The sequence below is a fragment of the Plodia interpunctella genome, chromosome 27 (assembly GCF_027563975.2).
Source record: "Plodia interpunctella isolate USDA-ARS_2022_Savannah chromosome 27, ilPloInte3.2, whole genome shotgun sequence".
Taxonomy (NCBI): Eukaryota; Metazoa; Arthropoda; class Insecta; order Lepidoptera; family Pyralidae; genus Plodia; species Plodia interpunctella.
The window spans coordinates 3,510,567-3,523,845 of record NC_071320.1 but is presented as its reverse complement, the minus strand read 5'-3'; the positions used below and the strand labels follow the sequence as shown (position 1 = coordinate 3,523,845).

General features: G+C 34.0%; 1 protein-coding gene across 2 annotated transcripts in view; it reads left to right on the top strand.

The window, feature by feature from the left end:
• Positions 1 to 97: 97 nt before the first annotated feature.
• The window catches only part of vlc (vulcan), a 36,974-nt gene continuing 23,792 nt past the window's right edge, over positions 98 to 13,279 (top strand). Inside the window, exons 1-2 of one of the 2 annotated variants that reach the window (XM_053765261.1) lie at positions 7,138 to 7,209; positions 9,513 to 9,812. In XM_053765261.1, the coding sequence (XP_053621236.1) occupies positions 9,748 to 9,812 (65 nt within the window). In that variant the 5' untranslated portion in view covers positions 7,138 to 7,209; positions 9,513 to 9,747. Of the gene's footprint in view, positions 327 to 7,137; positions 7,210 to 9,512; positions 9,813 to 13,279 lie in introns of those variants that run through there. The other variant, XM_064436864.1, reaches the window with a different exon arrangement.

The window sequence follows — 13,279 nt, the reverse complement described above, 5'->3', positions numbered from 1 at the left end:
AACAATATTTTTACGTCTATTATTTTCATTAAAAATATTTGAAATTATATTGCCATCTATAAAAATACGCGGTCGCCAATCGGGCCGCACCGCTCGCTCCGTTTCCCAATCAATCAATTTCAATCCAATTGACAAAACAAAACAAATGACAATCGCAAGCTTTATGCGTAAACAACGACGTGTTTACTTTTATTAAATCTTTCGTAAGTTGTAATTAAAATATGGTGATGTGATAAAGTGCACCTTGAATTAATATTCATATAAAACTGTTGTGTACATATTGTGATCCTATTGCGCGTCGCAAAATACATCTTTGCCTGCATAAGGTGAGTGCATCAATAATTCCAATTTTAAATAATTAAATCGATATGATGTTTCTATTCTTTTGGCCTTTTCTGTATTTGAAAAATTATTTTAATTTTATATCTGATTATAGCGTAGTAAAGTGCGTACCGTGTGCGTCTTTTGTTATGTTTTTGTTATAAATATATATTTTTTAAATTGGGCCCACCCATTGGATTGGTTACTAATATTATTGTATCCAAGATACATTAAGTTGTTGTATTTATGGCAAAAATATAATAAATTACATCCATTAAAAACCAATTCTTCCTTTTTACAAAAATAATTTAAAACCAAACTTCTAGCAATTAATGTTCTTTGAATATTGCAGCACACCTATGAATAACATAATAATATTTTTAACTATTTTTTTTACTAACTACTTCGCATATTTTTCTTTAAGTGGTTTTGTATTTGTTTAAATTAATGTTATTGTCAAAGTTGTCTAATAAATTATAATGTAATAATGTACCTACTCATTAAAGAAATATATATAAAAATATCATAGCTAAACTGCTGGGCTGATTTTTATAACAATTGGGGATAGTTTACAACTTCACGGTCAAACATGAGCAGGGCTGCAGGTAACAGCAATTGGGATAGATAATTAACAACTTCACGGTCCATCATAGTCTACTGTGGGGCTGCAGGCAACAGTTAATGAATAAGAATATAAATTTATTATTACATAGTATAAGACAAAGTTGCTTCCTTCTGTATGTCTGTATATGATTAGATCTTTAAAACTACACCACAAATTTTAATGTGGGTTTTTTAATAGATAGAGTGGTTCAAGAGGAAGGTTTGTATGCAATATGCATGTATATAATATGCATATTGCACCCATACCATATGAAGCCAGAGCGGGAACCCTTACTATACTTTTAGTTGAGTAGTAGACCTTTTTCAAGAAGAGTGGGTCTTGACCTGTGCCACAGTCACATCACAAATCACAAGTTCTTCCAGTCTTGTACTACACATTAGATAGGAAAATTAGATAGGAAAATGTTCATTATTTCAAAATTTTTTTCCAACAACTTTGTAGTTTCCAAGATTAATTAAGATGAGATATTTGAGCTATGACCTAATCCATCCTCGACAAATTCATTGAAGACACATTCTGCAGATAACATAGTTCAAGACTATGAGACTACTAGAGATAACATGATTTGTTTGTTAAATGCATTCATAGTTGAATGGAATGCTCACATGTCAGTTTGCAAATAGAAAATTAGTTTGTTATGTCACATCCTAGAATGTAATACTCTTAAGATGGTAGGATCTAGGTCATATGGAATTATAAATTTTTTGCTTTAAATTGCTTTAGTAAAGAAAATAAAGTTGATTGAATATTTCTAGAATGTTAATAACCATAACAAAATTCATCTGTCTGCTTCGGTTTTTCATAAGAGACATATCTTATTCCACATAAATCCACAATCAATCATGCTTGCGTGATTTTATTTTATCAAATATCGAAAAAAAAACTAAATAAATATTGAGAACAAACAGTCAACAAATTTAAAAATTTATCCTTATTATTACGGTTGGCGCATTCCTATATCCATGGGTTGACGTCATGTAGGCGGGAAAGGCTCCATCAACCACACCTAACATGGGCGGTTGATGTGACACTTCGATAAATCGACACGCAGTTTTACTTTATATAGGTACCTATGTTGATAGCTGCACATTGTTATTAAAGCTTTGGGAAATAATGTAATAAATATTTTTATGATTCACACTTTGTGTAGGCGTTCTAAGATGGACCTTTGGGGTTTCCTTTAAAATTATTTGTGGTAAGAGTGAAATTCGCTTATATTTTTTGTGTATTGATTTTTGTGTCTACTACACACTTAAAGTGGTCGTCACGTAGACAGAAGCAAAACTTATCGTATACGTTAGAACCTAGCAAAACAATGAAATACCTAGTTAATAGTTCGAGGGTGCTTCGCAGAGGAAGGAATCATTTTTAAAATTAATCATTCATAAAATTTACATGACTACAGTACAGAGTAGTTATGTAAAGTCATATTAGTAAAACTCATTCTTTTCTTTGTCAAAATTTGAAAAATTAAAATTTGAGCACGACTGCAGCGGTCGAAACGCTCTGCGAACCACCCGTAAACGGTAAACCGGTATTCGGTTATTGGTGAAATTACTATTCGGCGCATCACTATTGCTAACCCATCGTTCTGCCTACTCCACCAAGTTTTCCAACTCCCTTGAGCGACTTTTACGTTAGATATGATGTCGTTAGAGGTCTCATTAGTGCAAGCGAAATTCGAATTAGAAAACATGACTTGGAAAAAATAGGAGAAAGTCGGAAGATTATTGTCATATATATCTTATGTCTCCGTATATATTATTGACTAGTTGTTGCCCGTGGCTTCGCAGCCGCTCCCGTGGGATTTTTGAGATAAAATATATAGATAATGTACCTTTCTAATTGTGAAAGAATTTTGAAATCGGTTCGGTAGTTTCGGAGATTATCCGCCTCAAACATACAAACTCACAAACGCTTACGTCTTTATAATAATAGTATAGATAAGTATTTTAATAACAAATTAAATGTTATATCAACTTCGTTATGGAAACGGAACACCATTTCGTAAAATTTTGTTTCACCAGTATTACCGAAGTTTCTGCCCTTGTCCTATAGACTTTCCATGACAATGCATTATTGTGATAAGCATACACTGGTGGTGCACCCAGGATCTGCACCCGGCCAGCTTCTCAACGGTTTACTGCCACGCGTTGAATGCAGCAAGATCTAACTGACAATAATAAAAGCTTGTGACAAAAATTACATTGTTCTAAAATATCTTGTTATTGTCATCGTTTGTGATCATGATTAGAAAAGTAGCGCCTTCTATAGTCCATAATTGATCGATCGATTATTTATCCATTGACCTCTTTAGCACCTTATACATTCCAACGGCTAGAGCCGTTTTGGACGAAGCACACAGTTTGAATCTCAATTTATAGCATTACCTTTTATTGTACCAGCCATCATTTCGCGCCACATCACTTTTCGACCAGTGAGCTGCGTGAAACGGAAGATGCGGTTCGTGCATCAGATTTGAAATTAGAGAAAATAACTCTTTTTTTTTTTTAAATAAGAACTTTTTGGCCAGTGCTAATAGTTTCTGTGCTTGTTTTTGTTATTTATTTTATTTTTTGTGATAAAAATATTATTAAATAATTTTATGTTTGACGTGTATATACGAGTAGATAATTGTGGTTTTGCGGTAGTTAATTATGTCTTTAGTATGAATATTTTGTGGTCTAGATTCAAGGAGTGATCTAGTTTCAAGAAACAAAAGCGAACGCTGGCCCAATATTCTACATCCGCATGTTATTCATAAAAAAGTTAAAATTAAAGTATTAAGCTAAAATATGTTTTTCTGTTCATGGCATATCAATATGATGAAGTGCGATAGTGCTTGACTTTTTTATGAATAACAGGGTTAGATTATAGAAAATTCTGATTGATTGGTTAATAGGTATTTATTTGCGTGAACAGGTTTTAATCAAAATTATTCTAAATATAATTTATCCTGGCGTATTTTGATAAAATGTTTTCTTTTAATTAGGCACTGCATAACTAAAAGAAAACATTTTATCATCACACATCACATAAATAATATGTCCGATATTTCTTTTGGTTTTAAGTGGATTGCAAAACAAAATTGCCTATTTATATTCTTTATTTTATTGAACCTCGCCATTGTCATTCAAAAGATCATTAATCAATGTACAAATGATTTTAAACTTTGAACCAAGCACGCTATCTTTAGTTCTATTATGAGTGTGTCGCAAGTCTTCGCCAGACATGAAAAAAAAAAAGAGTGCGGTCATCGCACTCATGTCTATTTGGCTATGGTCCAATCTTGCACAAGTAAAAACTGCATAGCGCATAGACAATAAAATACAGTAATAAAGTCTTGGCGCTGCATGGGCTATAAATAACTTCATCTGTTATTTATTTTTGTATGGGCCTCCGAGGATAAACTAAGCCTAAAAACCAAATTTCTTATATTGATTGTACTTCATGCGTTTTGAAAAAATTCAAATATTTGCAATTTTTTTTAAATGTCAATAATACATAAGCTTGCCATCCCTGCCCGATTAGTCTGGATTTGTCCTACTTGGACAGGCTTTTTGAAATATGTCCGGGGTAAACAGTTTTTGGATTTTCTTTCGCTGATAAAATGTTGAGTATCCGGTAAAAAAAAAAAACAAATTCGACAAGACATCTGGTTTATTAGGTTTTGTGTAATTTCCAACTTCGGTAATTTAAGTAATGGCAGTCATAATCATAAATGTATGATTAATGAATGCATTAAAATTAAATCTATAACCTGCATATTATAACCAGTAAAAATAGTGAAGTTCTCAGGGCTTGATCACTGATCTGTCTACTTAGATGACACATGATTATTAATATTGATTGATGATTATCAATATTAGTGATTGAGATATAAATTCGTTAGTCAAAACGCATCGAAAGATGTTATTTATCTATTCATATCAAAACTCTGCATACCCGAAAAAAATATATATGCAAGAAAATTTATGGTCCTTTCTAAATGTATGGTCGTTTTTCGTTGATCTATGGTCTGTATTATAATAAGCAGTTTTAAGCAAAAACCTTTCTGTCGTCAATACAGACAGCCATATGCAATGTGTTGTGTGTACACCCACCTGCATATTCAGATATGTTAATATGAATCTCAAGAAAATCTAGACCTTGACCGCTTTTGCGATGAGCAAACTTGGCGGGCGGTTTACAATATACGATTTTCTTTTTCTTTTTATTGTGAAACCTAATTCTTGAAGAGATAGACTTTTTCTTTCAGTCATTGTTTTATTTTTTATGTGACATTGTAGCTCCTGACATAGGAGATCGAAATGCAGCTATAAAATTTCAACAAATTTTTTTAAAAACAAATGTTGGCAAAGCTCGAATTTGCCTAGTAAATTTGAACATCTTCTTGACCTTATTTCCACTGATATTGGGTCGGCAAAGTATGTTAACTCCATCCATAACTTTTATTCTTTGATGCCATCCGTCCACCTCACTTGGGTTACCCTCTGTTCTTGATAAGCACCTTTAATTTCCTCTCAAATTGAACATATCTGTAAATAAATTATAAGCCAATTATTTATACCAGCTCAATGTTTTGTCTGTCCAAAATTATTTTTTAAAAGAATGACATCACCGTATTAATACAAATTTATCGTTTGTCGAATTCAAGAACATAAAATATCCTTACTTACAGGTCAAATCTTAATCCTCAGAAAAAACCTCGACTTTTTTCTGACTCACCGTTCTATTTATATGCGCAGTTTGTCAAGGCTATCGAATAGATTAATTTGTTGCAAAATCAATACTTTCAAAATTAAACAAATCCTTTTCAGAGGTTTGCCGCGCCTTTGCTTTCTCTTTTCTATCTTATCTATGTCCTCACTTTTCTTATCTATAGCTCATGCAGGGCAGCCAATCCGCTAGGGGAAATGGCGCATGAATTCCACGCAAGCACGCAATGAATTTTCAAAATCTTGCTGAACTGCCAAGTTTGATCTTAGAACAACTGAAAAAAAAATCATTCTAAAATTAAATCCAAGAAAGTATGATACTTATTGACATGTACCTACTTAGTATATTTATGTAGAAAAACTTAAATTCTTAATTTCCTTCGCTTATTGTTGCGTTTATACATTTTCATTTGTTTTTTGTCTGAATACAGTCGAAAGAATTAAAATCGAAATGTTTAAATAAAGACGACGATTGCCAAACTCACAGGAGAGAAGTGTCAACGATTGAATTATTGCGTAGTATATTCTAAAAGTTCAGATAAACTATCCCACCAATCGTAGATGCCAACTGATAAATGCGTTAAGTGCATAATTGAGGTTTTTTTTTTTATCATCTCTGATGAATAAAAGTGCCGAATACTGCCTAAACCACATCTTTCATCATTCATCATCTCATCTCTCTCTTCAGGGAACATGCGAACATTCCCGGTTGTGTTCGGAACTATGACGCCGCGAAGCTCGGGGATGCGCGTAATAAATAACCTTAAAATTTTCATAAGCACATCAAATTCTCCAAAATCATTGCAAATACGCCCCTTTTGTTCTTACATTGACGACAGTAGGCGTATTCATTTTGTCTATCTCGTCCCCTTTAAGGATTCCCTTAGGAGGATTTTCCATAGATTTTTTAAAATATACTTGTCACACTGGTGCTCCGTTGCATGACATAATCGATACATATTAATAAAATGGTTTCTGATAACTTGAATCGGGAATCTCAAAGTGGCATTCTATTCTTATTACTTTTCTAATCCATGTAAATCTAGTAGATCTGACGACGACCTCGGTGGCGCAGTGGTAAAGTGCTTGCCTCTGAACCGAGAGGTCCCGGGTTCGAATCCCGCTCTGGTCATGATCTTTTTCTGATTAGCCCGTGTCTTGGATGTTTATCTATATATGTATTTGTTATAGAATGTAGTATCGTTGAGTAAGTATCCCATAACACAAGTCTCGAACTTACTTTGGGTCTAGCTCAATCTGTGTGATTTGTCCTAATATATTTATTTATTTATTTATTTATATCTGCGTTTATATCCCTTTTATACTTCTCTCTGTCTTTGTCCATCGTCTCATCACCTTGAATGATGAATTTATCTGCTGAATTAGCGTTTCCTATCAGCATTTCATCGTGTACTATAATTAAACGCCACAACTTCCCCGAAAAAGCTTGTATTTTGTGAATACATCTCCCGTCAGTAGCCGCGATATACTTGCGTTAGACTGACGCTGTTACAGGACTCATCTCGGGCGCTCGAAAACATTACGGTCCCATTATTGGTTACTTTTTGTTTGTTGCTAAAAACCCATTAGGTTTGATATTTCGCAGAGAGAACTCGTAGTGCAGTGAATTTGTGGAAGTCTGCAGCGGTTTCGCTTTACAAAAATGGAACGATTTTATTTTTAAAAGTTGCAGCTGTCACCGTCGAAATTGGTTTTTGTCAGCAAGTGTTAGTAATTTTTGTGAAAACGGAACAGGAAACGTTTGGAAATGGAACGACATGTGTCATTTCGCTTTCGTCGACCCGCGAAAGTCTGTGTTGTGTCCAAAGGCCTTTGATCTGCGCGAAACCATTGACGGAATGCAGAATTCCATTTGGTTTACGCCGCGCTAAGAATATTATGGAGGGTCTTCTTAACTTGGTGGTGTTAAAAGGGATTTGAATGCATTCTTGGGTAACTGAAACGCTGGATCGCGTGTATTGTCTGAACAGACTGAAATAGCAAATCGTTCGTTATTTAAATTTATTGCTGGATTTTCTTTTTCGTAACTGTCCACGTGGCCGGTATGGTTGTATCCATAGACAATATTTTCATGTTTTGACACGAAGACATCGTCACATATACATCTTATTTTCGTTTCATTTCCTCATAGGCGACCGCCCAAACGTTGTTGATGTTGCATCACAATATTAGCTACATACATTTGCAACGTAACTTTTGTTTATTTTTCTTATTATATGAGATACGATTTTCTAATTTTAGTGAAGTTTACACATGTCGAACTCTTTGTTCTTAATCAACTAAACTGCCTTTATTAAACAGATGTATGTTTATGACAATGATAATTATGATATTACTGAACCACCGAGACAAAGTTGTCGAGGAAGAGATTTAAAAATAGTCATGTTTCCTCAAAACATTTGGGTGAAAATCTCTCGTTTGCTACAGTTTTTATAAGAAACTAACACATATAAAAGACGTATTAGGCACTTATTCTAACATTACTCAAGCCGACGCCCTCTCTAAGGCTATTTCGACCTCCCTCGATATAGATCTCTGAGTCACTTCGTCTGCGTCTGTCTGTTATCTCTGATTTGTAATTAAAATCTTCAGACAATGCTCTCTGTTCTTTAAAAATAAAAGAATATTCTTTCCACGCAACAAGTAATAAGACTTCTTCAATTTCATGTTTCTAATCCCATTTTTTTTTTTAAATGTGGTCCTAACATTTGAATAGACGAATGATGAGTCCGGAATTAATGTTTTCTTCAAACGTACCTAGAACCACCATCAGTTACATTTCTATCTTCCACAATGCTGTTAGTTACCACATACCTTGCCAGCCCCACATTATGTGTGAGAAAAGGTCAAGAAGACTAGTGCTGTCAGGTCTGGTGATCTAGCATTCCAGACGTTTGCGTACATTTGTGTGTGGCCACTTTATGTAGAACTAGAATTCGTGGTCTGGTTTCCCGTTTCCATTACAAAATCTGATTTAATTGGCCTGTGACGTCTCAACTTGCCGGATACACATATCTTTCCCTTGGTAATATTTTGATAATGAGGTTAGGAAATTGTAATCTGTTTAGATTGAACTTCGATCACGATCACTCATCTGGAGACGAAAATATAAATGTACCTTCATATGTGACTGCACACATTGCAAAGTTACGATTTGAGGAAGAACAAAATTCGACCGTAAGGTTGTAGATTTAAAGTCTTTTTTAATCGAGAAGATCGAAAGATATACCCTTAGATCTCTCGTGTGCACGTACGAAAATAAACAAACGCACGCTTTCTCGCTATGTTCATCCCATTTTTTTTTTCAAATTCTAAATTTGAACGCAACACGCGCCAGTCTCTGCATGCGCGCACCAAACTGTGCACTCTTGGTTTGAATTCTCTTTTTGAAATTATCCCTTTCTTGCCATTTGCTTCTCCATAAGTCGAATATCAAGATTTCAGCCAGTGTTATTGGGCTGCTGTTATTTATATTTATTGTCTGTGTCATGTCTTAAAATTTGATTTTTCTTCGATTGTTTTTGCATATGGCCAAGGAAGTGCTAACTTCTGTCATTCCAATCAAGATATTGGCGACTTCACTTATTTTGTTATTGTTAATTTCGTTCGATAGCTCTTTGGGATATCCGGTAATTATTGGATTTGTTATTGTATTGTGAATAACTCCATTTTGGTTTTAGCAGTTCACATTTTTATTATTTTGCTTACTCATGTTATTTGTTTTATTTAAATATAGAAATACAATTGTAGTGAAAAGTTTGAGAAATTAACAGTATTCCAAATTTGTATCTAATGCACCTAATAAATTCATGATATTTTTTTATTAGAGCCCAACTCTAGAGTCCTGTACTGGCCAGTAACATTTTAATCGTTTGAAGTTCAAATAAAGAACAAAGTGCTTTAAATTGATAAAACAACGATACGTTGGCTACGCCCAGTGATAAAGTGTCCACAAAGAAAGTCACATTCTTAGTTTAAACTTTCTAGTGTTATAAGTGGTTTCGCCACACCATAGACAGTGAAACACATTAGTGTTTATGCTCAATATAGATATAGAAGAAAATGGGGAAAAAGAAGAAAAATAACGGCAAAAAAGGAGGAAACAGATTCTTCCGTTGGATAAGAAGGTAACCGAGTGAAAAATCACGACATTGTGTGACTAATCGCAAGATTTTCATGAATTTCTAACATATAAAATTTGCATGATAAATTGTTTTCATTTAAATTATAATAATTTCTAAATTATTGGAATCATTTGACAACTTAGGTAAGTTTAGATCTTTTTAAATTTTTAGATCTTTATGTAGCATTTAATGGTAATTCTGTACAACAAATAGTTTGTGAATTTAAGTATGTGATGTACGCCATCTGTGACAGTGACAAGTTTAACAATATCATTGTTAAATCCATTAAAGTTCAATGATCAATTAATGAGTCGTTTATCAAGATTAAACTATGACTGTCCACAATATGTCCACATTTCCGGGAGCTCACAATGTGAGGACCATAGACAATGATTATAACCGTCGCGATACAGAACAACCGTAGAGTAAAATTCAGGCTGTTGCAGAATCTATTATTTTGTTTTCGGTGTTCAATATTTGGTATGAAACGTAAAAGTGTGGGAGTGGCGGGTTGAATTTTTAAATCAGTTCAAATTGTTTTTATCAACTTTGTGTTTAAAATTATAACATTTATTTAGAAATAAGACTTTCACAGGCACATTTGCTCAAATTTTAAATTGGCTATATTTCTCAAAAAGCTACAAACAGCTATCATTTCGGAAAGACCAAAGCTGAGGAGAAATGCCGAAAAAAGAACTCATTTAAACAGTGTTGATCCCTATCATGCCATTCCGTATTTAGCCTTAGTAAGAATGTAAATAACTAGATGTTACCTGGGGCTTCGCTCCCATGGGAATTTTGAGATAAAATATAGCCTATAGCAATCTTGGATAATGTATCAATCTAATGGTAAAAAAATAGGTTCAGTGGCTTCGGAGATTACCCGCCTCAAACATACTCTTTATAATACTAGTGTAGATTAAATTTCAGTAAAAAACAAAACACTAACAGGGTACGTGCACAAATGAAATCCAGTCGACAGTATAAAAGCTTTATTTTGATCTGTTGCTACCATAGATGGTCTAGATTCGGATCGTGTACCAACAAAAAGCAAATGTGGGCGCGACCGGTGCTGCTCTTGCGAAATTAGGGATTTTGGGTTCCGTTACCGTACATAAGAAAATTAATAACGTTTTCATAGATATAAAGACAAACGTGGATGTACTGGATATGATCAAAGAGAAGAGAACGTTAACGAATAGAGACAAGGCGATGAAAGATTTTTGGATACACACTATAAAACACTCTAAGTAGTAAAGAAAGAAAGAAAAGAGTAGGTACCTCTATGTAGGTAAAACAAATCTATAGATTGACTTCTAGCAAAAGCCTTAGGCCTTTGGGTCCGCCTTTTACATGTTTTAAAATAAACCTGAGATCGAAAGGCCCCATGTTCGAATCCTACTTGTGTCACATGAGTTTTTATATCAGTGACCACCACTTGCTTGAAGGAATACATCGTGAGGAAACCTGCACACTGGTTGACAGTTTAGGCTCACTAGTGTGCATGCGATTACTGCCACTAGAGTCGTAAAAGTCATGTGAAATGCCTTTGGGCGACTTGAATAAAATCTGACACCAATTTTAGCAATTAGCACACGCGAAAAGAAAGACAAATAAAAAATAATTTGTGGATTTTGAATAGACGGAACCCATTGAGCAATTATACATATTCCACTTGACCATTTTTACTGCCCACACACGCTACAGCATTAATCGCAATATTTTTGTGTACTTGTACCACTTTTGAGTTTATAATGTTTAAGTTCTATCTTATCTATGGTATTTTAATGTGTTGAAAGTTTAACAGTTTTTACTGTATACGAGTATGCTCCGTGGCCTCGTTCGTTTGTTATAAATATGGATATTGAAAACAAAACATTACTAGCTAAGCCTGCGAAACCTGTTTTATTTGGTTACACCTAAGTATTGTTTACACATCTTCGGCTAGACCCAGTCCGGGTACAACCAGCCTTCGATGGTTACACACGCACACACACACACATATTGTAATCCTAATATTATAAATGCCAAAGTTTGTGAAGATGTATGTGCGTATATATGTTGTTATGTTTGTCTTTCACGCAAATTCTATTGAACGGATTGTTATGAAATTTGGTACACGGGTATATATATATATATATATATATATATATATATATATATATAATATAATAACCTGGAATAACACATAGGGCACTTTTTATCCCGAAATTGCCACCGGGGCGAAGGCACGGGGCGCAGCTAGTTATTTAAAAAATTATACTATGCCACTATGACTTATAACATCGTCGGTGGTCTAAGCAAAGTTTTCCATAAGAAACCCGATTTCAAGCTTCGCTTGTAACGATTGTGCGTGAAATCATAGTGTACATGCGACATTTGCACTAGTTTTACGCGCGACTTCTTCTGTAGGTACATCCGTTTGTTTTAATTTGTACCTTTCTAATGTTCTTTGTATGTTTTATCCAGATTTCAAGTCATTTTTGCCACAAGCTTTTGTTATCATCAGTGAGATCTCATCATATCATTCAATGCGCGACAAAAAATAATCATGTTATGTTGAAGAGTTCCCTCTTCGGGAGCTGATCCTGCATGCACCATCAGGTTATCGTAATAATGCATTGTCATGGAAACTGAAGCGTCTTGGAAAATTTCACCTCTGTAGGACAAGGGCAGTATATGAAATTTAAATTTCAATATTTTATTACGGGACGACAATGGTACAAGTGAAACTAAATAAAGAAGGCCCTTTGAGCGCAAAGTTCCGTTAAAAAAATGTTTCTTTATGTTAGTATTTATTATTTTTTTTTTATTATTAACTAATTGACAGTTACTCTGTAGATTCCGTCAGGATTTAAGATTGAAATAAAAATTACTTCACTGAAACAAATGACATCATATGACACAAAAAATAAATAAATGTCAAAATTTTCGCGCCCAATTAGCTGTCAAGATGGCGTCGTTTCTGGACCAGTGGTGGCCCTCCAAGCCCTAGTATTGTAATTATTCTGCCGGATGCGCGCCACAATGGAGTTATGTGCCTTATGTCATGTTCATTGTTCTAGCGGTACAGTCGACGCGATATCTATATAGTTTTTTATTTATTTAAATACGATTTTACCAGTTATGGAAATATATCTCACATCATCTCCAATTATATTTACTCTGGGTGAAGCTCGTTAGGTAGTTTTTATGTGAAAAAAATTATGTCGAAAATTTAAACTTTATCAACGAACAAGTCAAACATTTAGTGCAGTTTTTGCAATGATTTTTTTAAAATAATATGTTATTGTTGAGTAACTTAACATCTAAATTAAAAAAGTTTCTGTTGCTTTTAAAGAAAATAATTTATTATCGAACAAATTACATAACTCGCTTAATAAGAAATAAGAAAATAATTTTAACGCCACTGACTGTATGTCATTCGGAATGCATGAATGAAAGGAACTGATGTTGATTGCTGATGGAAT